The sequence below is a fragment of the Bombyx mori genome, chromosome 1 (assembly GCF_030269925.1).
Source record: "Bombyx mori chromosome 1, ASM3026992v2".
Classification (NCBI taxonomy): Eukaryota; Metazoa; Arthropoda; class Insecta; order Lepidoptera; family Bombycidae; genus Bombyx; species Bombyx mori.
The window spans coordinates 13378904-13405931 of NC_085107.1; the positions used below are offsets into that span (position 1 = coordinate 13378904).

General features: G+C 35.0%; 1 protein-coding gene and 1 non-coding gene across 2 annotated transcripts; one reads left to right on the forward strand and one right to left on the reverse strand.

Annotated features, from left to right (window-relative positions):
- Nucleotides 1–4171: 4171 nt before the first annotated feature.
- On the forward strand, nucleotides 4172–10934 carry LOC119629125 (uncharacterized). The gene is made up of 2 exons (XM_038013963.2): nucleotides 4172–4551; nucleotides 7902–10934. Exons 1-2 carry the CDS (start codon nucleotides 4342–4344, stop codon nucleotides 8247–8249), a joined length of 558 nt encoding a protein of 185 aa, XP_037869891.1. The 5' UTR covers nucleotides 4172–4341; the 3' UTR covers nucleotides 8250–10934.
- Nucleotides 7624–7722, reverse strand: Mir3282 (microRNA mir-3282). The gene has a single exon (NR_107567.1). It is a non-coding gene; the product is annotated as a microRNA mir-3282 (primary transcript).
- Nucleotides 10935–27028: the final 16094 nt, after the last annotated feature.

The following is a 27028-nucleotide window of genomic DNA, read 5'->3' on the forward strand; positions in this document are numbered from 1 at the left end:
CTAAATAAATAAATTACGAGCTATCAGCTCAATATCTGCATTTGTATATTATTACTAATTTACTAAGAATATTGACAATTTATTAGAATGCTTAGAATGTTTAGAATGTTTTCAACTATGGATTAAATTAATCATAATTATTAAATTAATTTTTGGGAGTGTAATAAAACTTTTTCAAATGAAAAATTAAGCCGTGCTTAGTTCCAATGAGATAGAAGAATGTAGATGAGGGGGTAAGAGATCATTCCAGCGATACCTATCTACGTATTTGAACGCTCCCCGAAAAGCAGATTTTCAGTATCTGGGCGTCAACATCGGTTTAATAATACCTCGTGAACCATACCTGGACGGACTGGAGTGTTGAAATCACTCCAAATATACGACAGCAAAGGGCAACCTTCTAGTCACCAATTTTAGTACATTTTTGTCATTAAAATACGGCGTTATGTGGTATCTGACAGGGATGGCAAAGCAATTCCTGGCATAGGCATTTTGATCGCGCTTTATTGATTTTTCAGTTCTCTAGAGTAAGCAGGGATAATAAGCAGTATAAAACAGTAATAAAGTTTCGACAAAACTGGACTATCGATAAACCAATTACTAACGAGTACGCTGACGTACTGTCTAAACGAGTACAGAATATTCAGTCCGTAACAGTCACCTTGGGGTCCAGTCATAAACTCTTTGCTATCTGAGATTTACTGCCTAGTAACATGTGCTTAGGCTTCAAACGGTTCAATACTACGCAATTCTGATTAGATCAAGAGACAAATCTCTGCAGATCCTCATTAATACATCTGGCAGCAGAAAGCTTATCTCCAACATCAAAATAATGGTATAATTGTATATCGTCAGCGAAAACCCGGTATTTGCATTTTATTAAACACTGAGTGATATCTGCACCGAACAAAATAAAAAAACATTGGTCCCAGGACATAACGTCTCTAGTAATCGGTTTAGAAGTAGAGGTTAACTTAGTTCCATATCCTTTGCGTATATCTACAATTTGCGTTCTACCTACCTGTCATGTTACTATTAAACCATTGCACAGCACTAACAGAGAACTCATAGGGAGCGAACTCTGCTAAGATTAATTAATTATGTGTTAATGAGTTAACTTACATGTGCAGATAATAGTTCAAATCCGGTGCATAATTATAATATTTGTCTGCCGATGACGCTTTATGATAAATTGGATTGGACAGAGAACACATTGGACACAGTGCCGTACACTTTAATTATATGTGTAATCGAGTATGTATAAATAAATACAGATCATCAGGAAACACACAAGGTCCGTAATATGTACCAAGGGAAAAAAACAGTATCAAAAGTAAAAAAGTAATAAAATAAAAAGTCAGTGTAGCCTACCTATTCTTTGACTGTGATATTTTTCACAGGTAATCCACTTTTGATTTAAATCACAAATGAGTACAGGATTTAAGTTTCTTTCTGTGAACTCATGTGGCACCCAAATATCGTGCATTTTTATAACCGCAGACTTTTTTATGGTGCGATGATTCGTTTACATAATCGCAAGTACATTTACGGTTTAATGTCGCGTTCTTCCCGATCCTGCGGACAGAATAGAAAGCAGTCGACGTCGCCCAAAACACGTCATCTCGGATCCTCCCGATCCACTAACGGTGCTTCTAGGTACTTCAAGCACCGGTCACCGTTCTCGTCGAACCCGTCGCTTGCGACGAAGGGCTCGACGAGTAAATTAACTCTCAGACACAGCCCACTGAGTTTCTCGCCGGATCTTCTCAGTGGGTCGCGTTTCCGATCTGGTGGTAGATTCTGCGAAGCACGACTCTTGCTAGGTTTGCTTGTTCGTGTTAGCATCGTCGTCAGGTTTGAGCCCCGTGAGCTCACCTACTAGTTACGGTTACGCTGGAATAGCCGCTTCAGGCTACCAGATTAGGTAGGAAAAAAAAAGTCGCGTTCTTTATTTTTGGTATATGTATTATTTTCGACATTTAGAATACTTTACATTTTTCGTCCGTGACCACAAAAACTGCTATTGACTGAGATTAAACCGTCAAAATAATTTTAATTATGTTTCAAAATTGTTTTGTGCTTGACCCCTATGCCGTTGTGCTATGTCGTAAACACTAGTTCTACCGATCTTTTCACTTTTTTAATAACGGGATCGAGTTAATCTGTAGTAAATAGTTCGACCAGAGCAAGTTTCATCTTCGACATCTTAATTCCCGGGTTGAAAATACTTGAACCAATTTTGTTTTTAATTTTTACCGACACTGCGTTAAATCTATAAAAATTACAAAATATCGTATCTATTTTCTTCGCTAGTTTTTTTTTATTATGGCGGACAGAAAAATAATAATAAAAAGGGCGGGAAACTATTTGTATCTAGTTTTTTCAGTTATTAAAAACTGAAAAAACTATATACAAAATTTTTAAAATCTGAAAATTTTTGAAATAGAATAGAATCGTCTATTTAATGGTACTAGGGGTCCCGCAGTAGTCGAAATTCGACTATAATTAATTGGAATTGTAAGTTTGTACACTATTATGATTGTATTTTATACTTCTATAATCACAAATTTCGCCAAGACTACACTATAAACAATATTTAATCTCAATTTGACAACAGACGTGAAGAACAAAAGTTTGACAATAAATAGTATGCATGCGTGTGTGCGTCAAATACATGGTACGTAGTGTGTGTAATGTTTTCTTCATTGATTTAATGTATCTTTTATGCATTATTTAAAAAATATATTAGCATTGTGCATTTCTTCTCTATATTCTCTATAGGTGTGGAAAATTTCATACTCATCCGTCCGTGCAATTTTCGTAAAAAGGGATACAAAGTTTTTGCTTCACGTATTAATATATAGATAAAATTAACCAGAAACAAACAGTACAACCGACGGAGCTAACGATCACTTCGCAAATTCAAATAACCACAAGTTTTTTTTCAAATCATCGATATTAGGTATACGAGATATAATTGAATACAAGTAAATATTTTCTACTTACATGGCTTTCGACAGGATACCGGAAGTGGTGCACAAATCAATATTTCTGTGTTAGAGAAAGACGGAAGATCTGAAAGGGGCGCGGTGGGACCGCCCAGCAACTCCCTGCTTTTAACCACAAAGGATTTTAACAATTATTCTATTTGAGGGGTCCGCTTGATCGTGCCTACCTGTATAGTTTTATATATCTTTTCAATTCGCATTTGTTACGATACAGTAAAAGAAAATATCCGGTAATACGTACCTTGCCATATATGAGATAAAAACAAGTCTAGGATTGTTTCCTTTACTATAGATAGATACAAAAATAATAATTAAAAATTCAATCGTAGATCAGTACATCAGATAGATATTTAAATATTATTTTATTAAATAATTTAATCAGGCGACACATTTACATCCCATTAGTTTTTTGCAAATCTAGTATTTGGTTGTGTAGTTTAGCCTAGAATAGCACTACCTTATGTCTTTCCGTATGTGTCATAAAAGGCGATGAAGGTATACACCGGGGAATGGGCAGTTCTGTACTGTGATCACCAATAGGCATTTACTGGTAGGGTAGTGTAGTGTTAATCCGCACGAGTTGATACTAGCATCCTGTCTATTTCTGCCGCGAAGCAGCGATGCGCTCTGGTCTGAAAGATGGAACAGCCGTTATACAATAGAATTGCGAGTTCGATCTCATATTTCAAGGTGTGTGGCGATACTCACGTTTTGTTGTCTATGGGTTGCGACAACCGCTTTACACTATATAGGCCTTGTGCTTGTTCACCCATCTACGCATATAAAAAAAAAAAAAAATCCGATATCGAACTAAATGCAATTTTTTTGGAGCCGATTTAGTAACAGCACTCACTGCATGCTTAATGACGAACTTTGCTCTGTTCAAATTGTGAACCTACCTATACACTTTTCTGTCTTTGGAAAAAGAGCTGACCAATTACGAGTATATAAATTTTTAACGCAACCGCGACTGTCATATTACTGCATCGTCATCATTTATCCGGTGGTTAATTAACAGTAAGTATGGCCGTGCCTTCTTCCTAGTGTATAGCAGTAAAATAACTATTACACGGTAATTATCATTTTCATTCGAGGAGTTTTAAGTGCATAGTTTATGTTTTAAAAGTACGTGCGAAAATAAGAACGATGAGTAATTTCTATTTTGTTTTTTTATTGTTCAACTGTGAGTAGTGTAGAAAACTATGGTATATTTAATGACTCATTAAAATATGTGCTTGATTATTCTAGTAGATCGGAAGAAACAAAATATATTTTTATTTCATTAGTTCTTGCACCATGCGAGTCGTCCTACGCTGGATATTCGTTTAAAAGGATGTGTATGAAAATCGTCTACTTGGATACTGAATTGCTTAAAGACGCAATGCGAAAAGTCGAAAGTGTTCAACACATACGTACGTTTTATAGAAAATCACATGAATATCAACTCGGTGGAATTGTATATGATTTACGTAAGAAATTTCAAAGAATGACTCGTTTATACAAGAAATCTTTCGATCATATGAACGACGAAGATCATAACCAGGTACAGCTTCTTAAATATATTATTTTCTAATATAAAAATATAAAACGTTATCTTGCCAAAGTTTATGAATAATCGAAAGCACTGCACTTGCTCATATTGCGTTTCCAGAGATCACTTTTTCTGCGAACGATCAAACTAATAAAACGAAAACTTATATTTTTCCGCAGCGCTATAACATACCTTATGAGTCTATGACTTAAAATAAGGCATAAAATTTCAAAATAGTTGACAGAGACTTTGCGACGTCGTCGGTACCATAATCGATATACAGATATACAGAGCGGTAACACAGTTTTACAATCCATACAGTTAGGAAAAGCTGGGATTAGGCAGGCGGCGCGGATCGCAGCCCTCAATCGAGCTTAGTTTGCGCACTCAAACGCTGAGGTTAGACGCGACCGTGCACATCTACTTTCGTCATGATGGTTCTGTGTACTTGCTTCGACAGAAAAATACAACAAGGATTTAAGATTTTATGGATTTCCCCATAACGCAACGTAAATTTATTTCTCTAATTTTGTGTTACTTACCCAAACATTATCTATAATTTTCATTTAAGAAAAATGAAAACAAGTTGAAGTTTGTTATTGAAACAGTCAACTAATTATGGTATGAACTATAAAACCATTGTTAGAATTTCCGCTCAATTATTGGCAACCATTTTTAGAGAACGTTCCTTTGATATTAATTAAAGTAAAATTTAAATCACGACCATCCTCGTGTTACCTTCAAACTTTTATGATAAGATTGTGGAAATTTAATAACTGAAATCTGAAAACATCTAACAATAAAGTGTCACTTAAATGTCTGGCAGTGCAATGTAAACTTAATTAGGTACATAGATACTAGTAAATAAATGTATGCATAATAATTACATTTATTTCCTTTTTATTTTTTGACAACCCCTGCACATTTGCAACTGTAGCGTAAGTACTGGCATGAACGACGGTGCCAGACATCAAAACCGTTTCACAACTGTATGGATTGTAAAAAAGTGACGGTTATCATCATAAACTTGATATTCGTATTCGAACACGAAGCACGAAGCATCAATCACATCATTTCGGATCTTCCCTATTCACTAACGGTGCTTTTAGGTACCTCAAGCGCCGGGCCTCAAGGGCTCGACGAGTAAATGAACCCACAGACACAGCTCACTGAGTTTCTCGCCGGATCTTCTCAGTGGCTCGCGTTTCCGATCCGGTGGTAGATTCTGCGAAGCACGGCTCTTGCTAGGGTTCGTGTTAGCGACGTCGTCAGGTTTGAGCTCTGTGAGCTCACCTAATAGTTAAGGTTACGCTGAAATAGCGTCTCAAGGCTATCAGCTTAGGTAGGAAAAAAAAGAAGCTTGATGAAAGATATTTATAGTATACCATATTTTAGTATCTCGATACTTTTCATCCCATTGAGCACGGGTCTCCGGCCATGCAATATAAACTATGGTTTCACGAAGGCGAAGCTGCGGGCTCAAATCTAATTTGCTATAAATTAATTGAATGAAAACCGCAAAACATTTTTTATTTGGTATTTTTATTACATTCGCAACTCAAAGCAAAATACTGTATTATCTATCTCTACTGGCGTTTTTCATTTCGTATATTGTACCACTATATTAAGATGTTTCTCATAATATACAAGACGAAGCGCCGGATAGCCATTGCGGAAGCACAACGTAATATTAGTAGAATAACATGAGACATACAGACTTATTAATACAAATTAGCAACAACGCAACAAATATTTAAATTTACTAGATCCCCCTGCGTTTAATATACTGTAAATTTTTCTTAGTAAATGTATATAATTATAAGGAACGAAGTATTCTTCGTAAAATGTACTCCAAGCACCAAAGATAATATTTTTATTTATTTTATTAGATGTAAAATAAAACAATGGAAATTTTTTCAAAACTACTACTATCTTTATTTTGGAATCATAAGTAGGTCTACCGTACAAGTTTTACGTAAAAGCGAACTGAGTGAAATATTCCTTCAGTATGCTATCTTAGCTGATATAGTGATCTCATTTTAGTTTCAGATTCCCTGCTTAACTGTTTTTGTTCCACGAAACTTGTCCGTTTTTATAACATTAATATTCAGAATTAACCTTTACTTATAAAGGTTACTACTACCTACTACATATTTGTATGTTTTTGTATCGTTTATACCATTAAGTGTGTGGAACTTTATGCAACAGTTTCGTTTTAACGTTTATTTAATGGTACTACCACCGCGGTTTATGTAATTTTATGTAAAAATCTATCTAATCAATAGTTTATTTTTTTTATTTTTCATCACATTTTTCGTCAGCGTGATCATGTTACAAATACAAATAACTGTGAAATACGAGTTCCACCTTTAACAGTTCGATTATTTTTCTATTAAACAGCAATTTACCCAATATTTACATCAATACAATATAGTCTAGAGTACGACAGCAGTCTATGTTTTTTTTTAAATATCTAATTAGCGAATTCTGAGTGACATTTTTACATGCATTTTATTATTTATAATTCCATCCGCAAAATATCGATATTTCTCACATCATTTTAACATCCTTAATACCTAGTTTCTCATCCTCTCACTTGTCTAAGTCAAATTTTTTTTTATTGCCCTTGTAGGCAGACGAGCATACGGCCCACCTGATGGTGAGTGGTTACCGTCGCCCATGGACTTCAGCAATGCCAGGGGCAGAGCCAAGCCGCTGCCTATAAACATAAAGTCTATCTTTTAAAATTTTAACAACTTGCTTAATTTTTCTATAGCTGGTACTTATTAATATCTATCTGATGTTCCTGGGCTTCAAATTAATAATAACTAATTAAAGTGACATTGTTTTTAAAGAAATGTATACATTTCACCTGGATGCATCCATGACATTCCGCCCACACATAAAGTTTGTTCGTGACCGCGCCGCGTTTATTCTCGGTAGATTTTATCCTAAGATTTGCAAGTGGAGTAAAATGCCCCTTTGGGACAAAAATATAATATACAAAACTCTCAAAACTCAAAATCTCCGTCAGTCACCGTCGACGCCCTAGACACGTCCTTACGGATTCATCAGATCCATTAATCTCAACACTAGACGCTTTCAGATCCTGGTGAAGCTGGAAAGGCCTTCGTAACAGTAATCCTTCCTTTCTTCCCCAAAAAAAACGCATGACTGCTTCGTGATAAAATTGAGTACGTTGTGAGTGTGAACTACGCCCTACCAGCAGAGTAAATAATCTGCAATCTGTGCATTTTTTTTAATTGATATAGATGTGCAAACAAGGTGACGACCTGTAAGACTTAAAATGGTTACAGGAGTAGCTAAAGACAGCAGCATTAATTTGATATTATTTTTGACAGCACATCCGCAGATGGGTCGAAATACATCAATTGAGCTTAGAGCTAGACAATCTTATAAAAGCCACAGTTAGATATGAAAATTCACTCGACCAACAAGAGCAAAAGAAAGCTGCAGCCTACGAAAAGGAACACCCTACTTCCCCATGGCCTTCATCTGCAAAACCTATTATTCCTTCTAATTCGGACGAAGACGATCTAACAGATTTGGAAAAAAAGAAAAAGAAACCCAAAGGCCTATTACGTGTAGGCGCCAAACAATTGCGGCAGAAAGCACCGCGCTGGAGACCAAAATCAGCCTCAGCGAAAAACAGAATAAATGGGTATGGCGGCTTCGACTCGGATTATTAGCATTACAGAAATTATTAATATTTACCAATATTTCAAAGTTGTTTTAATAAATTGTACCCATAAACGAAGACACAACAAGTGAGTATTCTAAATAATTAATTAAGATGCTCAAATCATTACCAATGTACACCATCCATAATTAGAACAGAATTTATACTCACCGACACGTGTCACCGTAAATATACGTTCCAAGAGATTGATTGTAGTGGATTGTTTCGAGGTGACGATTTTTGTAACGTACTAATCAGCTCTAGAACTTTTCTACGCGGTCTTCCCTGAGTGACATAAAATGACCTTCTTCGAACTTAATATAATTCTCATCAGTACGCAGCCACTTTTAGTATTGCCATTCCTTCGATTAAAGTGACTACGAAAAAAAATCGTTTAATAACGATAATAATATGAAAAAGTTTAGTTTATAAAAGGTGATCATTATTAAGAATTGGTGATAGAAAACCGATAGAATAAACCCAAGGTGAACGAGATCGCAGCTCCATCGATATAAATCTCATGTTGTATAAACTCATGAACCAACATTTACAAAATTTCATAATACTGAAAGTCGTGTACATATTCGTTTATCAACAACAAATAAACCGAGGGCGATGAAAACAAAACAATTCGAACATCTTAATGCCATTTTCGCCTGCATACGAACGAATCTAACTAAATACAGAACGCGAGGATACATCAGTTTACTTTTGGTTAAGAATTTGTTATTGTTAGCCATATGGGTGCAGGGCGGCGCGAGTTTTTTTTTGTTACGACGAATTTAAGGCCATCGTTAAACAATGGGACACATGGTTGTTACATGCCCGTACATCTGTGGTGAGCACCCTCGGCGGCCATTGTCAGGTCACGTCATCGTGAGCCCACGACCAAGGAGTCTTATTCACAATTTAATGTCTAACAGAAACGTAAACCATTAGCGGAATATGCTGCAAACTGAATTGCATACAAAGTACACACACATACGCACACGAATTGCCCAAACAGACGCACATATTACAAAAATAATAATGATACGATTACAGTATGTATTCTAATTTTAAAATTTTCTGAACGAAATTAAAAAACCAAAAAAAGAATAATAATAATAAATAAAGAATAAGGGAAATATATTTTAAGCTATCTAAGTAAAAATCGATCGATATCAGGTATTTTACGAGTACGGTAATTTATAAGTCTAAAGCCTGAAAATCTGTTGTTTTGAAATGCAGACCTTAAGTCTAGTATTATATACATATAAAGTGCATAATGAACTTTATGGTTATCATGTTAAAAAGTAAAATCTCGAGTACGCTAAACTCATTATTCTGTGCTTTTTATAACCGGAAATTAGTTCTTACTGCCTGGTTGATCGACTTATTTGAAGCGTCAATATCAACCTTTCGTCATCGTTAACAAATTTTATTTATGTATCCAGTTTATTAATCCCCTCGGAGCCAACAAGCACAGTATAATCCTTACAGAGCTCTGTAATACCTACAAGTTCGTCGGACGTTTAATGAATATCGAATTTATTAATATCTTAGAGGAAAGTTCCAGAGCCGGCCCTGGGGTCATAGCGGGGGCTTAACGCCAGTCCGCCCGGAGGAGTTCGCTAAGTAATCAATCGATACCTAATTATTCCAAGCGTTTCCTTCCACTTTACTGTGTGTTAGGATTAAGCTTTTCAGTTCTAGTTAATTTGTGCTCTACATTATGATTGAAAAGTGTAAAGGAAAACTGATCTTTGCTAATTTTAAATATTTAGGATGTGTATTATGATTATTACATACTATATTTTTTGTTTAGAATGTTTCCGTTTTTTTATTCAAATCTAGGAACATAGGTAACATTATTTAGGTCGTTCTTTCTATCAAGTTGCCATAAGGCAACGATGGTCTATTACCCTTAAGTCGAAAGAAATACCTATCATATTTTCATGCATTCAACACTAGCACTACGCTACTCCACAACGTTACAATTGAATCTATAGAAAAATGTAAGTATTTACTTAAAATTTACTCTTTAATTGTGCTCTACGGAAGTGTTCGCTAGGATACTCTGAATGACGATGGACATTAATTTCATATTTTCTGGTACTTCAAAACTACTTGTGATACGAACTGAGCGATTAAAATGAGTGCTAATGTTATCTCGAGATCTAAATTGAAAGTTAAATATTCAATGAAATTTTACAAAATTTCTTAGATTGATACTAAAAGGCATTCTGTAAACACAAACTGCTTCCTCAGAATACAGAAAAAACAGCTGTTTAATTCCTATAATTTATTAACTTTATTGAATATTTATATTCAACGGCCGTCTGGTGTAGTGGTAAGTGACATGGTCACTACACAAGGGGGTCGCGGGTTCGAATCCCGCCAAGGGGAGATATTTGTATGATAAATATAAATCTCTTTTCCAGGGTTATGGATGTATATTAAATATTTGTATGTGTATAATAAAAATCTTACATTTATTTCCTTTATCTGGTACATGTAGCACAAGTTCTTTACGAACTTATCACGGGACCAGTTAACGTGAGGTGATTGTTAGTAAATATTTATTTATTTATTTATATTTAATAATAATATACACATCACAGAAAAACTTATTCATTTTAATACTACAAAATTATGTTATTGTTAATGAATGTAATATGGATGCAACATCTGAAATAAATAAAATAAATAAAAATAAAAATTTAAAAATAAATGTTATTTATTGTATGTAATGATATCAAAAAGATTTCTCCCGCAATTGGCCAATTCAAGAATCAGTGCAAAATAATATTGTTTCAATATACTGACTAGAAAGAAAACATGAGTCTTGTAGCTAGAAACCATATTCGTGGGATATAATATTCCGAATATCGACAATTTCAAAATTTAAAATACATAATCGCTTCCAATGTACCTACTATAGATAATTTTGTATAGGGCCCCTATAGGTTACGAGCTCTCTAAATAATTCATTATAAAAATAACAGCTTAGAAGTTAGAGACCTAAGAAAAGAAAAGCACAAAAGTAGATAATTACAGACTAATGCTTCAAAAAAACGATACTTTCCAAAGTTGATTTAACAACACAAAATCTTTTAACACACGTCGTTTTCTTTCAATCGTTCTACTTGTTCGTTATTTTCGAACACCTGCCTCTCAATTTTCCTTTAATAAACGAAATTAATTTATTGAAGAAGTCGTTCAGGAAATCCATTTATAAATAGAAGCTTGAAAGTACATAGACGCGGGAGCTCAAAATCCGAGGGGCGAAATGGTTCCGTTCAATAACATAGAGTGCACGACGCATGCGTCTCGTCCTAGTTGGCGACCTGAACAAATTCGAGGTACACGAGACGCCCGACTGATGTTTTGCGATTAACGTGCCGCCATTTTGTACAGGCATCGTACTGCGACTTTTTTACTTCAATATTATGAACTTGAATAAAATGACTTTGTGCCTTTGCTGACAAAATTAGTAAATATCGGATAAATAAAAGGGTGTAGCCATCATACACGGTGGTAGGACCTCTTGTGAGTCCACACGGGTAGGTACCATCGCCCTGCCCATTTCTGCCGTGAAGCAAGTTGTAGGACATTTATGATTTACTGAATGAATAAATTCTAAATTTGAATTTGGTCGTAAGTCTAGTTCCACTCAGCGTAGCTAGTATTAATTTTACGTTGATGGACTTAAAATAATTTCAGTAGATATACGTATTGGTATGATTTATGCAAATTGATCTTATACTGAAATGCTAAAATTAACAATCTGTTTTCATTCAATCTTTTCATTTTGTCTTTAACCACCTTTTGTTTCTAAAATGAAAGTTATTCAATTTGATGAAGTTTTTCATGTAACTATTGCGACTGCTTTCGTTATTATTTTAGTTGTTCAGCATGACAGAACACCAAAGGAACATAAATTCATCAGCTTTCGTTTCAATACTTACAAATCTGTATTAAAGAATAAATCGTCACCTTTAGACTTAAAATTGGGGGCAATAGCAGTCCTATATCTCAAATCGGAAAATCATTCTTGCATCGCTTCACAAATAGGCATGATGGCGGTGTCCTCGAATAAGATTTCAATGGCGATAATAAAAAATAAGACCAGAGTCGTATCTGGTTAAGAGACGTCGAAACTTTTGCGGTTAATATTATCTAACTTCATGACTTATTAAACGATTGAGCAATATTACCCAAGTGAGAAATTTAATCAATTAAATAACTCTTTAACATCATCGAGCGCACCGGGAGGTCTAAATCACAAAAGAAGATGCTACACTAACACCCCACATTTATACAAAATGAATTTTAACAATGGGGTTTCGAATTTTTTAGACCCCAACAAAATAAACCGTAAGTCCCCGAGATAAGACTTAGATATTGTAGCAGCGAGATAACACAGACACTTGATTTTTTTTATTTTTATAAGCCAACAATGCAGACCTTTATTGGCCGTTTTGTGTATGGGCGAATGTCACAAAACGCTTAGTCATATTTCAATCGGCTGTATAAATATTGGAAATTAAAAATTCTCAAGATGACCGTGCTTTTACGATCCTTTTTACTTTTGGGTCCTAAGTGCTCGATCTAACCAGAAGAAAAACGGTCCTAAAAACTATTTTAAAAAAATTATTATCATAAAAATTTTAAAATAAATGTTACTTCAGTTTTGTTTTACATACAGCGAACGATAAATGAATAAACCATAAATTTATGTATAATAAGTACCATCACCGCCATCCTGACTTTTTCCAGACTGAATGGTGGGATATATTTCCATTATGTTGAAGATTTTATTTTTCTTTGACTGTTGAAGGAGTTCACGCTCCAGTTGATGTGAAGTGGTCAACGGAGCGCATAGAAATCAACAACGTAAATGCCACCTACCTTGAGATATGAGTTCTAGCTTCAACTTCGCTATGGTACAACGGCTGTCCCACTCTTCAAAACAGAATGCATTACTGTTTCGAGGCCGAAATAGTGAGGGTGGTGGCACCTACCCTATGGGCTCATAAGAAATCCTAACATGGGCGGGGACATTGTCGTTTATGGGCCTAACTTAACCTTAAGTGGAACGTCAACTCATGTACACATTATAGCCAATAAACCTATTTCTGCATCTTACCGATTAAGCTAGTTATACAATATTACGAAAAAAGCAGTAGAGGAACAGGATGAGTAAATCTTTTCCTGTCACCACAATAAAAGAGCAAAGTCATTTGAACAAATAACTCTTAATCCTCATTGTGAGATACATCGCAATAACACAAATTCTTAAATTCGTAATATTCACAATGGGAATTAGAAGAGCGGGCCCATTGTCGCAAATTGGGCAGTCCTTCGGCCGTAAAATCACCGTGGAACCATTGACAGAGGGCGTTAATAAAAACATGATAACTTGTCAAAACTGACCAGATTTGGTCTCGAGCAAGTGAGGCACATTGTTATAGCTCCATTCAAATCGGTGTGGCCTTCTCGATGCCTACGTGGTGATCTGAAGATGTCAAAGAATGCGTGATGACAGTGTTTGCACATCGGATAGTCTGGTGGATAATCGTCGGCACCCAACATCGCGCACGCCCTTTTCATTCATAAACTCCGTTCTTTCATTTTAATGTAATGATAATTGGATACAGATTTTTTATCGGCTATTTTTTCGTTTAGGAGAAAAGACTTAGGAATTAGTTATGGCTTAAAGTTTCAGTTAATATAATTCTACTAAGCTAAATTTACTTGACCCCGTCTTAGCGTTTTAACGACACAAACGTAGTATTTCAAAAGTAGACTAAATACAATTTTTATGCGACAGAAACTATGAAGAATATCAGATAGCGTGTAGGAAGAGAGAATCATTTCGCAGTATTTTGGCAGCCTTCGGTCGATATTAACGCTACCATAAAGACATGCAGTCCCTATTTCTTTTTAAAATTCACAAGTAGGTACGTATTTTATATGATTTTTATAAAAATTATTTGTTTGTGTGTACAGACAGAATAGAATTGTGCTTTTTCTCGTTAAAAGTTATACATTTAATTAATCAGTATTGATTACTTTATACACCGATTAATTTGTATTATCACTGCGATTGCCTTTTTGCGCACCAATGTATTGGGCACGGTTGCTATAGAGTTGTGACGTAACTAAATGATGTTTTTTCTTCTTTCAAACGTCACGTAAACGTTCTAAAAACAAAGAAAGAGAATAATTTTTCAAGTGCTTTTTTTTACAAGTGAAAATAGATATTTCTTAATAGATAATTACAGTAATTCAATAAGTTAATAACATGTTCCTTTTACAATTCATTCATAAACGCGATTGTGCTGGCACGATCACAATGAAGACAACGTCTGTCTGGGATATGTCGGTAATAATAAAGCGTTCTCTATGGAACGAGTACAGCAAATGTTAAGATAATGTTGTATATATACATAAAATATGTTGAATTGATCAAATATAAATTTTAGGATTTTTCCGAAATATCTACCAAAGTTCATTTTTAAATTTTATTATTAAATGCAATTCCAAGCGTCTCGATTCTAAGCTTGGGAATAAGATGGCTGATTTTGTTCATTCACGAAGAGAAATATTTCACTGTCTGTATCCCAAACTTTTTTTAATCTAGTCGACAAGTATTTTAAGAGCAATAAATGACAACAAAGCGTACGTGAAAGACATGAGGTTAAAGAATAATTCTCGATGATTTTATAGCATAAGTTACACATTACATACAATAAAATTTATTTATTTGTTTATTAAGCTATTCCATAGCTTTTATCGCAGGCTTTGAGCGAGGCGACCGAATCAAGAAATTCCGTAACGAAAATAAAACCTAACACCCCTCAGTCCGCCTACAATGTAGTTCACGTTCAACACATTCACACGTTGCACCTGTGTAGTGTTTGTGAATAAGCGTGCGGCGTGACGTCGCGCTACATGCGCATCATGAAAAGTCTGCCCATCTCTCTCTCGCGCGGTCTAGCTTATGAGTGTGAAAGGGACAGTTAATGTTTTGCTTTTGTTAATGTATGTAAATATAGCGTGGTCTTATTTTATTATTGTTTTAATATTAAATTACTATTGTCTAATTACAACTGCATAAGTTGATAAAAAATGCTATGCAATAGCTTTACTGTGGCAGTCCCCGAGTGCCACACGTGTTTTTTTTTGTTTTTTTTTAACCAGTCTCTGCTGACCCCAAGCACTATCACAACTGCTGGGACTTGCTCCTATGTGTAAAAAATTCTACTTAGGAACAAATATTTACCAATCATGGAAACCGAAATATGTATACACGTTTATGTAATAACATCTTTATTCCATCTAACCGACATACTAACATAATTATGATCCAAGCTAAATTATCACAACGGTACAAGACTACCTAATGTTTAGGTAAGCGATTTATTAATTGATCGGTACTGACTCGCGGGTTTGCGGGAACTGAAATATAAATGGATGATGGACCTATGAAAGATATTACTGACAGTCAAAGAAAACATGAATTCATAATTATTATTATTAGCATGTATTTTTGGGATGGGTAATCTGTTTTTAGCTCAAATTGAGACTTCAATCACATGTTAAATGACGGATAGCAGTATTTACGTGGTGGTATGGGATACGGGGGCGGGATGATAAGTAACTAGCCTCTGCTATTTAAAAAGTTAAAATTAAAAATATATACATATATGTCATTTTTAAATTCGTATCTCTGGCCACCTGTGTTCTAAATTTGAATTTGGTGGCATGAAAATTTTATTGATTTTTTGTCATTTGAAAATATATTTCGTCAAGTGTTTTCAGAATGGATAAAATTAAGCAAAGAACGGTGATAAAGTTTCTGCATATGAAGGGCATGAAGGGGAAAGATAAAACAGTGGAAGTAATCGGGGTGCCCGGCTCCAAAAAAAGCCATGGCTGTAAAAGTGATGGGATCGTCCGGCGATGGGCCGTCTTTTGGGACGCAGATAGGATCTTGATGATAGATTACCTTCCTAAAGGTCAAACAATTAATGGAGAATACTGCGCTAATCTTCTAGATAATTTTCATCAATTTATTCAGCAAATAAAACCAGGTTTGGCGAAAAAAAAAAATCTTCCGCCAAGACAACGCTAGGGTTCACACATGTGTTAAAGCTATGGCAAAAATCAACGAATTGAAGTATGATTTGCTACCCCACCCACCATATTCGCCTGATCTAGCGCCATCCAGCTTCCACTTATTCCCTAAGCTCAAAACTTTGTTCGACGGACAGAAATTTACCACAAATGATGAAGTCATAGCTGCTGTAGAGGAGTATTTTGCAGGTCTCGAAAGAAATCATTTTATGTAAGGCATTGCTGCTTTAGAACAAAGATGGAATAGGTGCGTAGAGGTTCACGGAGACTAAGTCGAAAAATAAAATTAATTTTATCACGAAAAGTTAAGTGTTTTATTATTAGGCTAGTTACTTATCATCCCGCCCTTGTACTTTATTTGAATAAAACTATAAGCATATCGAAGTAACAAAACAGCATAACTTACATACTTTTCAAAATAATATCTGACGCCGGCTTCACAAAAATCCACAATCCTGAAAAGTATCGCAGGAGCAAACCTCAACCGGTAATCATCAAGTTCCGTGAAGCTAGCTTATACTAGCTAGTCAAGACCCCAAGAGGCTACTAACAATAAAAAGGTAAAATAAAGCGCTAATCTTTTTTAATTACATTAAGTACCTACGCATCAGTCATTTTGAGGTATTCAATCGACAAGTACAGTAAAAATGTTTTTTATTAAAAAAGGAAAGACAGAAAGGAAAAAATAGAATTGATCAAAAGTGATCCATTCCACTCTCCTCCATTTAAAGTAATCAAATTAGTAAGTATAAAGGAAAGAACTTCATATTCCCACATCGCGCTGTTCGTTAAGTTATCATTGACTTTATAATTTTACTTTACTGCATAAAGTTTCTATAATAGTTTTCTTAAAATTATGTATACATTACATCATACATAATACATATATATTCTAGGTAATGTAATTATTGATGGTGTAATAATAGAATAATTGTTTTGAGCACTTGTTATAAAGGCGCACAAAAAGTCCCTTAGTTACTTATTTTATGAGTACGACACGTCAGCAAAGCAATCCCTTTTGTGAGTCCACACGGTTAGGTACCACCACCCTGTCTATTTCTGCCGTGAAGCAGTAATGCGTTTCGGTTTGAAGGTTGAAGCAGCCATTGTAACTATACTGAGACCTTCGAACTTATCTCAAGGTGGGTGGCGCATTTACGTTGTAGATGTCTATGGGCTCCAGTAACCACTTAACACCAGGTGAGCTGTGAGCTCGTCTACCCATCTAAGCAATAAAAAAATAAAAAAATAGCCGTAATATGTATATTGTACAAATCAGAAACCCTAGGGAATTCATTAATACATATTTATACGCGCATTCCTAGAATTCTTAAAATCGCAATTTATAGCGCCTTCAAGAATTTAAGCGCGTACTATCATCGGCTAGTTAACATGTAACACGATTAAAATTTGACATCGTTCATTTGAAGCCGAAGAGATTAGGGTCGGTTCATATTACGGAGGCATGTCGCACGTGGCGCTATCATGGATTCTAATTACTCTTTTATTGTTTATATACTCTTTTATTTTTTGTATATGCTATTATTTGTAATCTATTTTTTCAAGACTATTTGCACACAATTGAAATACATAGGAGGAATAAATTAACTCAGACTGGATAATCAAAGGCGTATTTACTACGTGATGCAATAGTCAAGGCCGCTAAGACCTAAACTAACAAGGCGACCGAAAATAAGTCGAAATCAATGAATTAGATTACGCTACGCTATCTTACTTACCCTACAAACCGGAAAGTGTTATACTGTACTCAAGGCAGGTGTCGGCATTTATGCTGTTGATGTCAATAGTTTCCAGTAAGCCCCTAATACCAGGAGGGCCGTGAGCTTAAGTTGCTTGTTTTGTAAATGTAGCGCTATTCTAGATTTTGCTGTATTTCTTATATTCTATGTTAGCAACCGCGAACCGTATCAGGTGGAACGTTTTTTTTTTTTTGGAACGAAGTTCCTTATGGGACGATGCGGAGGGGTACCCTAATCGGGAAAAAACGTCCGTAACGTAAGATTTTTATTATTTATGTATAGCATTAGTATGATGGCTATACAGTGTCTAATGTATAGTCAACGTGATGACGGTTTTCTATGATATAACATAATTAGGCTTAATTATTATTATTCATATAAATAGCTGTTTCTTTGTATATTATTATTATATATTTTTTTATAAATCATTATAAAATAAAGTTGATAACTTTGTAAAGTAGTTTTATTTTATTTTTATCAATAAAAAAATCATAATAAAAAATGTATACCCGAATAATTATTTTCTTTATACCTCGAATAAAACTTAAAATAAATATTTTTATAATAACGAACTTCGTTTCTATCCGGTGTCCCACGACACCACACATCTTTTTTTTCAATATCGCAACCAACCTACGATCGATCTTTATGTCTTTGTTTTCTCCAAATCCACGGACGGCTTACTGTTTATGAACGTCTTAAGATGACAAATTATTTATTTTTAATTGTAACCTTTAAAACGATCGGCTCGTGACGCGACGAGATAGATAGATATATGTATATGAGTGGGAGCGTTCGTCTGTTCGTCGCACGCACTCACCTTGAACAAACAAACCGCACCGAGTTTAACGACTCGGACACTTTAGCTTTCAAGTGACAAATTTTATTCGAAACGCAATTTCGAGAGATACAGTCTTAAATAAAATTATATATACATATATTTTTAAGTATCATTCATAGAATGATGTCGTGTACGATTCACAGTTGATGAATTTGATGAATTTGAATGTGCGCTTAATTTTGTAAATATTTTTATTGCCCTTGATTGTTGATGAGCATACGGCCCATCTGATGGTGAGTGGTTGCCGTCGCCCGTGGACGTCAGCAATGCCAGGGGCAGAGCCAACCTGTTTCCTACCGTTAAGTACTCTACACAAGCCTTGTTTTAAGAAGGACATATCATATATGTAACCAAAACAACTTTGACTATCTAAGAAACACAGAGAATGACACTTTAGGGAATACAACAATGCAAAATAATGCGTTTTTGTCCAGATGCATTCGAAATACACAAATAAAAATAATATTAAAATTAATTTAAATCAGAAAATACAATTTCTACGTAACAGGGATTCATAACAAACGGCCCCGGTTCCCAGGAGTTATTAAGTAAATAATAATGTTATTTATCGGAAAAGATCTATCTCGACAAATAAACAGGAATCGAGCACCGAGACTGTCTTGACACTGCACTGTTTACTTTGTATTTTAAACTGTATCAGATGATACGAGACGGTACGAGAAGATGCATAAAATGAATTTTGAAGTTAAGCGACGGTCATATCTGCGAGTATAGTGCGAAGCGTGATAATTTCACGATGATGTCTGGATTAAGAAAAAAAATGCATAATAAGAACTCAAACAACGGATACAAGAGACGTAGAATATCCAAAACTCAATGGCGAATCTTGTTTTCTACCCAATGTTTGCTGTTGCGGGAACCAAAATTCCATAGCATTGACACTGGACATACTAAAACAGAATAAAAACAATAAAATAATAATAATAAAAAAAAAACCTTATCAAAAATATAATACTAGCATTGTTTTTCTATTCAATAATATCTTATTCTTATACACGATGAAGCGTAACATAATTTCGGCTCGGCCATGTGCTCCCCACATTGCACTCCGTCAGTATTAACTGACAAAGTTATTGAAAGGTAAAACCAAATACTGGCGGTCATTTGTTTACTGGATCCCGACCGCACTGTAAAAGGGTTGTTATAATTTAATGTTCTAACATCATCGTAATATCTTTGCCCTTTAAATTTTAGTAACCGATTTACATTTTACATACCGCAATGTAAGTATTGACAACTGCCGCGACAAACAAGACTGAAATTTCAATTAAATTGAAAGCTTACCTACTTAGCGACTAGTTGCTAGACTTAGCAACTTACCAACAATTATTACAATTATATCGAAACACGAATTTTCCGTGTAGATTCACACGCAATCCAAAAGCGTATCTGTGCTTAAAATTGTAATCGGTGTTATAAAAAAAATGTACACATCGGTACATTTACACAGATCTCAATAGACTGTGATCTGTCACAGGTTGAGTACAGTTCGGACGAAAAAAAAGCTAATATCCTATGGTGTTTCTTAGCTGGATACGACATTCGGTAAACGAAATAGTTGACATTAAAACTGACATTCCAAAATCGAACACTAATTCCCATATTGCGGTTTTTTTCAAGATTATCACTTATGGCAAGTAAAATTGGCGGTAAGGCGCCTTGTGACCTCAGATGCCACCAGTAGTGTAGGTACTGCCACCCACCCTATTTTTTCAGGGAAGCAATATTAAGTGACAGCTGTTTTAATATCTACCTAATTGAGATCAGAACTCTTGTCTCAAGGCGGGTGAACTCCGGTAACCACTTACCGGGTAGAAACAATTTATACAACATATTAATTTTGATTAAAATACAGTTTTACTTTAGTACTTTATTCGTTTTTACTTACTTTATACTTTACAGGATGAGTTTAATTTCTTAATACGACGCTTCGTGTACAAACGTTTAGTCTTCATGATCACCGGAGGCGGAAATGATGTTATGAATTACAGGACACGCTTGGAAACCTAAGAAAATAGATACTCTAATAAAATCGTTAGTATCCTAAGCTAGTAAAGTAATTAATTATCTTTGGATCTGTTTGGATTCCGATTTCTTCATATTTTACCCAATGTTATCTATAGTCCTGTGCTCGGGTTGACCTGTGGGAATTAAACGTTAATTATTTATGTACATGTCATAGGATGAATATAAATATAATCTATAACAATCAATTTTCAATTTTTTAATTTTTTGTTGTTTTAGATTAAAGGTATAATAAAGGTATAAAACGTTGCCAAAAGAGTTAATCTATATATATAAAAAATGAATTGCTGTTCGTTAGTCTCGCTAAAACTCGAGAACGGGTGGACCGATTTGGTTAATTTTGGTCTTGAATTATTTGTGGAAGTCCAGAGAAGGTTTAAAAGGTAAAAAAATAATTAAATTGTTTTTCCTTTGATGTGTCCCCCGTCGGACGGATTCCTTTTGTTTGTTTTAAGTTTATTTTATACAAGAGTTTAGATCTTTTATTTATCAATTGAGGCACTACGAAGTCTGCCGGGTCAGCTAGTAAATAAATAAAAATGCAACGACACTTAACAGAAAACTTCATTGTGTTTTTTTTATTAAGAAATTTACGAGCAGTGTTTAATTTTTTTTTTACTTTGTTAAAATGTGAATATGAAAACGGATAATAAATAATAAACAGATCTAATTTCGATAGTTGGGCCAAAACTAGCTAATGAAAATGAGTATTTGTAGCTTTGCTTGTTTGCTTGTTCGCATTCTACATGATCGTGCGATGTTTATCCCATTCAATTGAAATTTAGCACAATTGATCATATAGCTCCAAAAATGTGTATGTGTAATTCCATATTGTTTGAAATTAATAAGTTGTTTATTAAGCCTTCATTTTCAATTAATGTTTAATAAACATTATATAATGTTCATTTCAATATAATATACCTAGCAATATAGAATTAATTTGTAATTAATTGTAATATAATTTAAAAAAAACATTGAATGTTACTCATAAAATTGATACCTATGATTTAAACAAGTACTTAAAACATTGTTTATCTTTATCAATAAGACGATAAACACAAACATTTACAGAAATATGTTAAGAATTCGAAAAACAAACTGTATGCACGCAAAACAATTCAACAAATCCTTTCAAGCATTCCCTCGAAACAAAAGCGGTTCATGAGCACAGTTTAAAAGGGGCCTATTCTTCATAATTTTTGTTACACTTACGTCCCTTTTCTTGTGAGTTCGATATATTAGGGGCGATGTGTTTATACAAGGGATATTTGTATGTATATGTGTGTGTGTATTTAATGTTAAAATAAGTCTACCAACCGAAATTAGGCGAGGAGTCTAAAACCAAATCGCAGCTGTTTGGTTTACGCGGTATCGCCACCGCCGCCATCGTCATTGCACATCGACATATTCCGATGTTTTTATTAGGTGCTTCCAGATTGATTTTTATCTAATGTATTGAAATTAGCTATTTTTTTATTTTAATTTACCGCGCATGATGACTTTGTATCTTGATTGTAATCGTTATCTAGGTTTTGTACCTTAATCGTAAACGTGCATATCAACTTTATCTACCATAAAATAAATGTCTCTCTATTACGCACCTCGTCGAAGTCGGTCGAGTCCCATAAATAACAGTTATGTGAGTAGTAAAATCAGAAAGGTAATTATAATTTAAAACTTATACGTCTTAAACAATGAAAACACCGTTATTAGACCGTGCCAGTGGACCATAGTCATTGCTGTCATCGTTTCGCTCGTTTGCGCTGTGAGCCCGTGAAGCCGTCGACGCCAAAAAACTATAAACCTAAAATGACAAAATTAGCATCATTTTATACAGAAAAGCAAAACGCACGTGTTGTTGCAAATTGAGTGTGATGACGTCACGCGGCCCGTGAAGTCGGCACTTTGTCGCCTCGCCCCTCGATGATTGCTCAATTAATTCCGTCCCCATTGATGTGTGATGAGTGCGTAGTATTCAGGAACAGAGGGCCAAGCGTCAGACCGTTCCACTTCTAATTCTACGTATCGATCGTTTAAACATCAGGTGTAGCTTTTGAGTTTTATATTTTTAACGTACGTAAAATGTCCGCCGTATTGAAATTAAAATTCCTGCATAGCTGACTAAGAAAATAATAAATATTCAAAATTGTTTTGTTATATTTTCATCAACTACATATCAGTATCACGCGTCTATCGTCCATCACTGAACATAGGCTGTTTATATTCATAATATAGCCATAGATAATACACATAAAGCTATTACTTACGGTATAATATTATTTAAATGTGAATATTTAGAGAGTATTTTACGAGTATTGTCACTATTGAAATGATGAAATGATTTAAATACGACCTTATTGTACTTTTTTTTTAATTGTACAAATTATGATACGGTAATTTGTCGCTTTTTAAATTTTCATTTTATTGTTACCATTTTACATATTTTTACAATGTTCACGAACGACTAAGGTATAGTTAGTCGACATTTTGAATATTGTGCTAACTGCCGCGCATGCCGTCTACTTTTGTAATAACTACTTATTATTTACGTTCCTTTTCACACAGAAATATTTCGTAGTACCTTGAGGTCTGGCGGTATATTTTAGTGTTTTATTTTCACAATAAGAGGAAACTCAGGTGTTAGAAAAGAGATAAACATCTTCTCTATTAAGGTTAAAAAAGTTAAAATCGATATCTTACTTTAAGGTAGGCGGAACGTCTCGGTGTGTCATATGGCATCAAAACGGTAGCCGTATTCAAAGATTCGCGATAGTCCTTTGATCAAGTCGAAGAGATGATGGATTGATGAACAAAACCGGACGGTCTAGAAATTAATCTCTCATTTCCGTTTCAATATTATTTATGTGTTCAGTTTGGCAGTCATCGAGACTTCATCCGTATCCGCTTAAAATAAAAATTATGAATAGAAAGACCTGAAAGAAAAATGCACGCAGCATTTGTGCATGGATATTAATTATATGAAAACGCGCTGAGACCCATAATGGAAATAGTCGAAATCGAAACCGCAGCTTGAATAGGTGGCTCATCCTGAATTAATTTATAGATAGCGGAATCAATTGAACGTCAATACAAAGGGACTAGCTGTAAAATATGCTGATCCGCAAACAGTTTCATTTGAAAACCGAATTCGAAAGGGGTGGCAAACGTGCGGTGACGTGATAACGCGGCGCCACTGATGCATGAGCGCTGATCCCCGGTTGCATGCGCTTCGAACAAACCGTGAACAATGTGAACAAAAGTGAATAAACCTGCGTTAATCCCGACGTTGTGCCGAACTCGACAGCGGATCGTACTGTTACAGAGGCGCCCGCGCTCGAGACCTCCCGCCTCGCCTGTCTACGTCTTATCAAACAAAACTTCATTGAAGTTTTTTTTTTTCAAAGTTCGTGTAGTTATTTTTGGAGCGCTGAGTTTTCTTAATAATAAATGACTTAATCATAAGATCTAACAGGCATTGCGAGTACTGAAATTCAAACGAATCTCTAGCTGAAATTGAATTACAAATTTGACGAAGGTTTTTATTTATTTAGTGTATGACATGAATGGAACCGAAGGGATTTCATTAAGAAATAGTGCTGAGAATTTTTTATTTTACTTGAATTCAGCGATCACTGAAAGTTGAACTTTATGCCTTTGAGTTAAGAATGATCTTAAAAAGAATGTAAAAATGGAATATTAATTTTTTTCGTGTCCGGAGTCCGGTCGGCCGGAATGAATGGTGTCAAACAAAATGACAAGTCAGTTTTAATTTTTTGCGTGTTTTTGATAGACGCTATGGCGGGCTCTGTTAGATGGCTGGTTGCTAGAGTGCCTACCTGCTGCAATAACAAATCTAAAATTTGACCGATACGTAAATTGGGTTGGTATTATGTTGATATCAAATGCAAATGCAATTATGCAAATTCGTGAACCACAAAGATAATAGAAGATAAATATCGAAAGAAGATAAATTCGAATAGTTAGATGCGGCCCACCAGATTACCGCCATGCGGCCTGTTGAATCAACCATCATTGTTCCCAGAGTCGTGTCGGTGCACGGTTTTATAGGGAAACGTATTCAAAGTCGCTTTCACTATCCAGTTGGATTAAGGGTCTGGTGCAGAAAGCGATTACTGCTTTCACAGCCGGTATCTTATATCTTTCTTTCTCTCGGTCATCTACTTAAGTCTTCGACTCTTCGAAATGAGCACGCTCCAGCTTACGTAGTTCTAGTCATGACTTATGGAAGACGAAAAGCTAATAATTCACATGACAGCTCTGTACCTAAAGCCCACGGGTCGACGAGAAAATGTCGAAACTTTTGTAACGATCAGAATTAATAGAATTTGATGCGGACATCAAAACTGTCTTGTTTTGATCAGACTTTTATGTTCCCATCAAACCAGATAAGCGATAAAACGTTCAAAAAATGTTTGCAAAAACTTCCATTGAACGATCGACCAGAAATTAAGAGCCCCCGTTGCTCGGAACAGTAAGGTGCCGAAGTATTATATTATTTCGTTACCTACCTGAAGACTCGCCAAGACCACCAATAATAAAGTAAAATAGTAGCTTTATTGTTATCAAATTGAATTAAATCCGATGTGAAAGACGTTACGTTTACAGATCGTAAATAAAACGTTTTGCTATAAAAAAAAAGTTCGCGTTACAAACTAAACATCCTATGGTGTGGTAAATTACAATTCTATTTCATCCTATCAAGAACCAAAATAAAATGAACTAGTGTAAATGTAAACGTGTAGAATGTGTATTGTTAGTTTTTGCAGATTATACGTATGTATAGTATTGTTAGCCGGAGGCACGGTGGCGCGCGATGTGGATTATTCACCCGATTACCCCGTGGTCTTCGATTCTGTTCCCGAATGCGGGTATCATCGCAGTCTCTGAGCTGTTGCGCATTTGGATTAAGTCTTTGTGTGTGCTGATGGATAATTTATAATGAACAGGTAAACTATGTATATTCTTGAACATAATTTAGAACAATTTGTTTTTGAGGAAAATATACGTTAGTTACATAAGGTTTTCTTAAATGAAAATTAATACTTTGTACAAGAAACCGTTTAGGTAATTAATTAATGGCCTAAGTGCTACGTCTGCGGTTTAATGTAAGCTGCGAAATTCTCTTATGTAAACCAAATAATAAATTACCTCGGTATTTAAGTAGCTATTAGCGGGCAGCCGCTACAACACCAGATATTGAACCGCGTTATAATAATTTATGGGCATCTTCCGGAATATTAAAAAGAAAACTCAGTTTTATAGTTCTCTAATCGTTTGTTGAGATTTTATACAACATATCCCCGCGCTACGAGAACAAATAATATAAATTTTACGTAAATAGATGCGCGGCTTCTGATCTTTTTATTTCATTAATTGTATACAGTACGAAGCTTTCGTTATTATAATTTTTTGAAATGAATTCACGATCTACCTTTGGAGTAAGCGGGTATCATAAGTAAACCCTAATTTGGGATCATTGACAGATAAATAACTGTCATCCTCGATTATCTATCGAATAAATTTGCATGTGCATTTAATACAACATTTTATTGTCACAAATCATCACAAACTACTTTACTTGGCTTAAACTTGACCAAAAAACCTGTAGCGTGTCATTCACATCGGCCGACGCAAGGAAATTCATGGTTTTCAAAGAAAAACATCGAACCGGTAAGGCATCTCACTCCAGTGAACGACATAATTTGGTGTTCACGATTTACGACTTCCTGATTGCGTAAAAACACGATATATAACTAACTAAACAAACACAGGCGCGCACAGCCGTCTATAAAGCGCAAGTTATCCCAATTTAATTACATTCTGGTATTTTTGTAAGTGCGGCCGAGACCGCCAGCGACGCTCGGAACCCTAGCGGTCAACTCAATACAATTTCGCAATCATAATGGTCTATAATATGTACTACGATCTATCTACCGAAAAAAATTCTAAACGGGAAATCAGTTAGCTTGACAATTTTTGTTTTCCTAGTCCACGTTT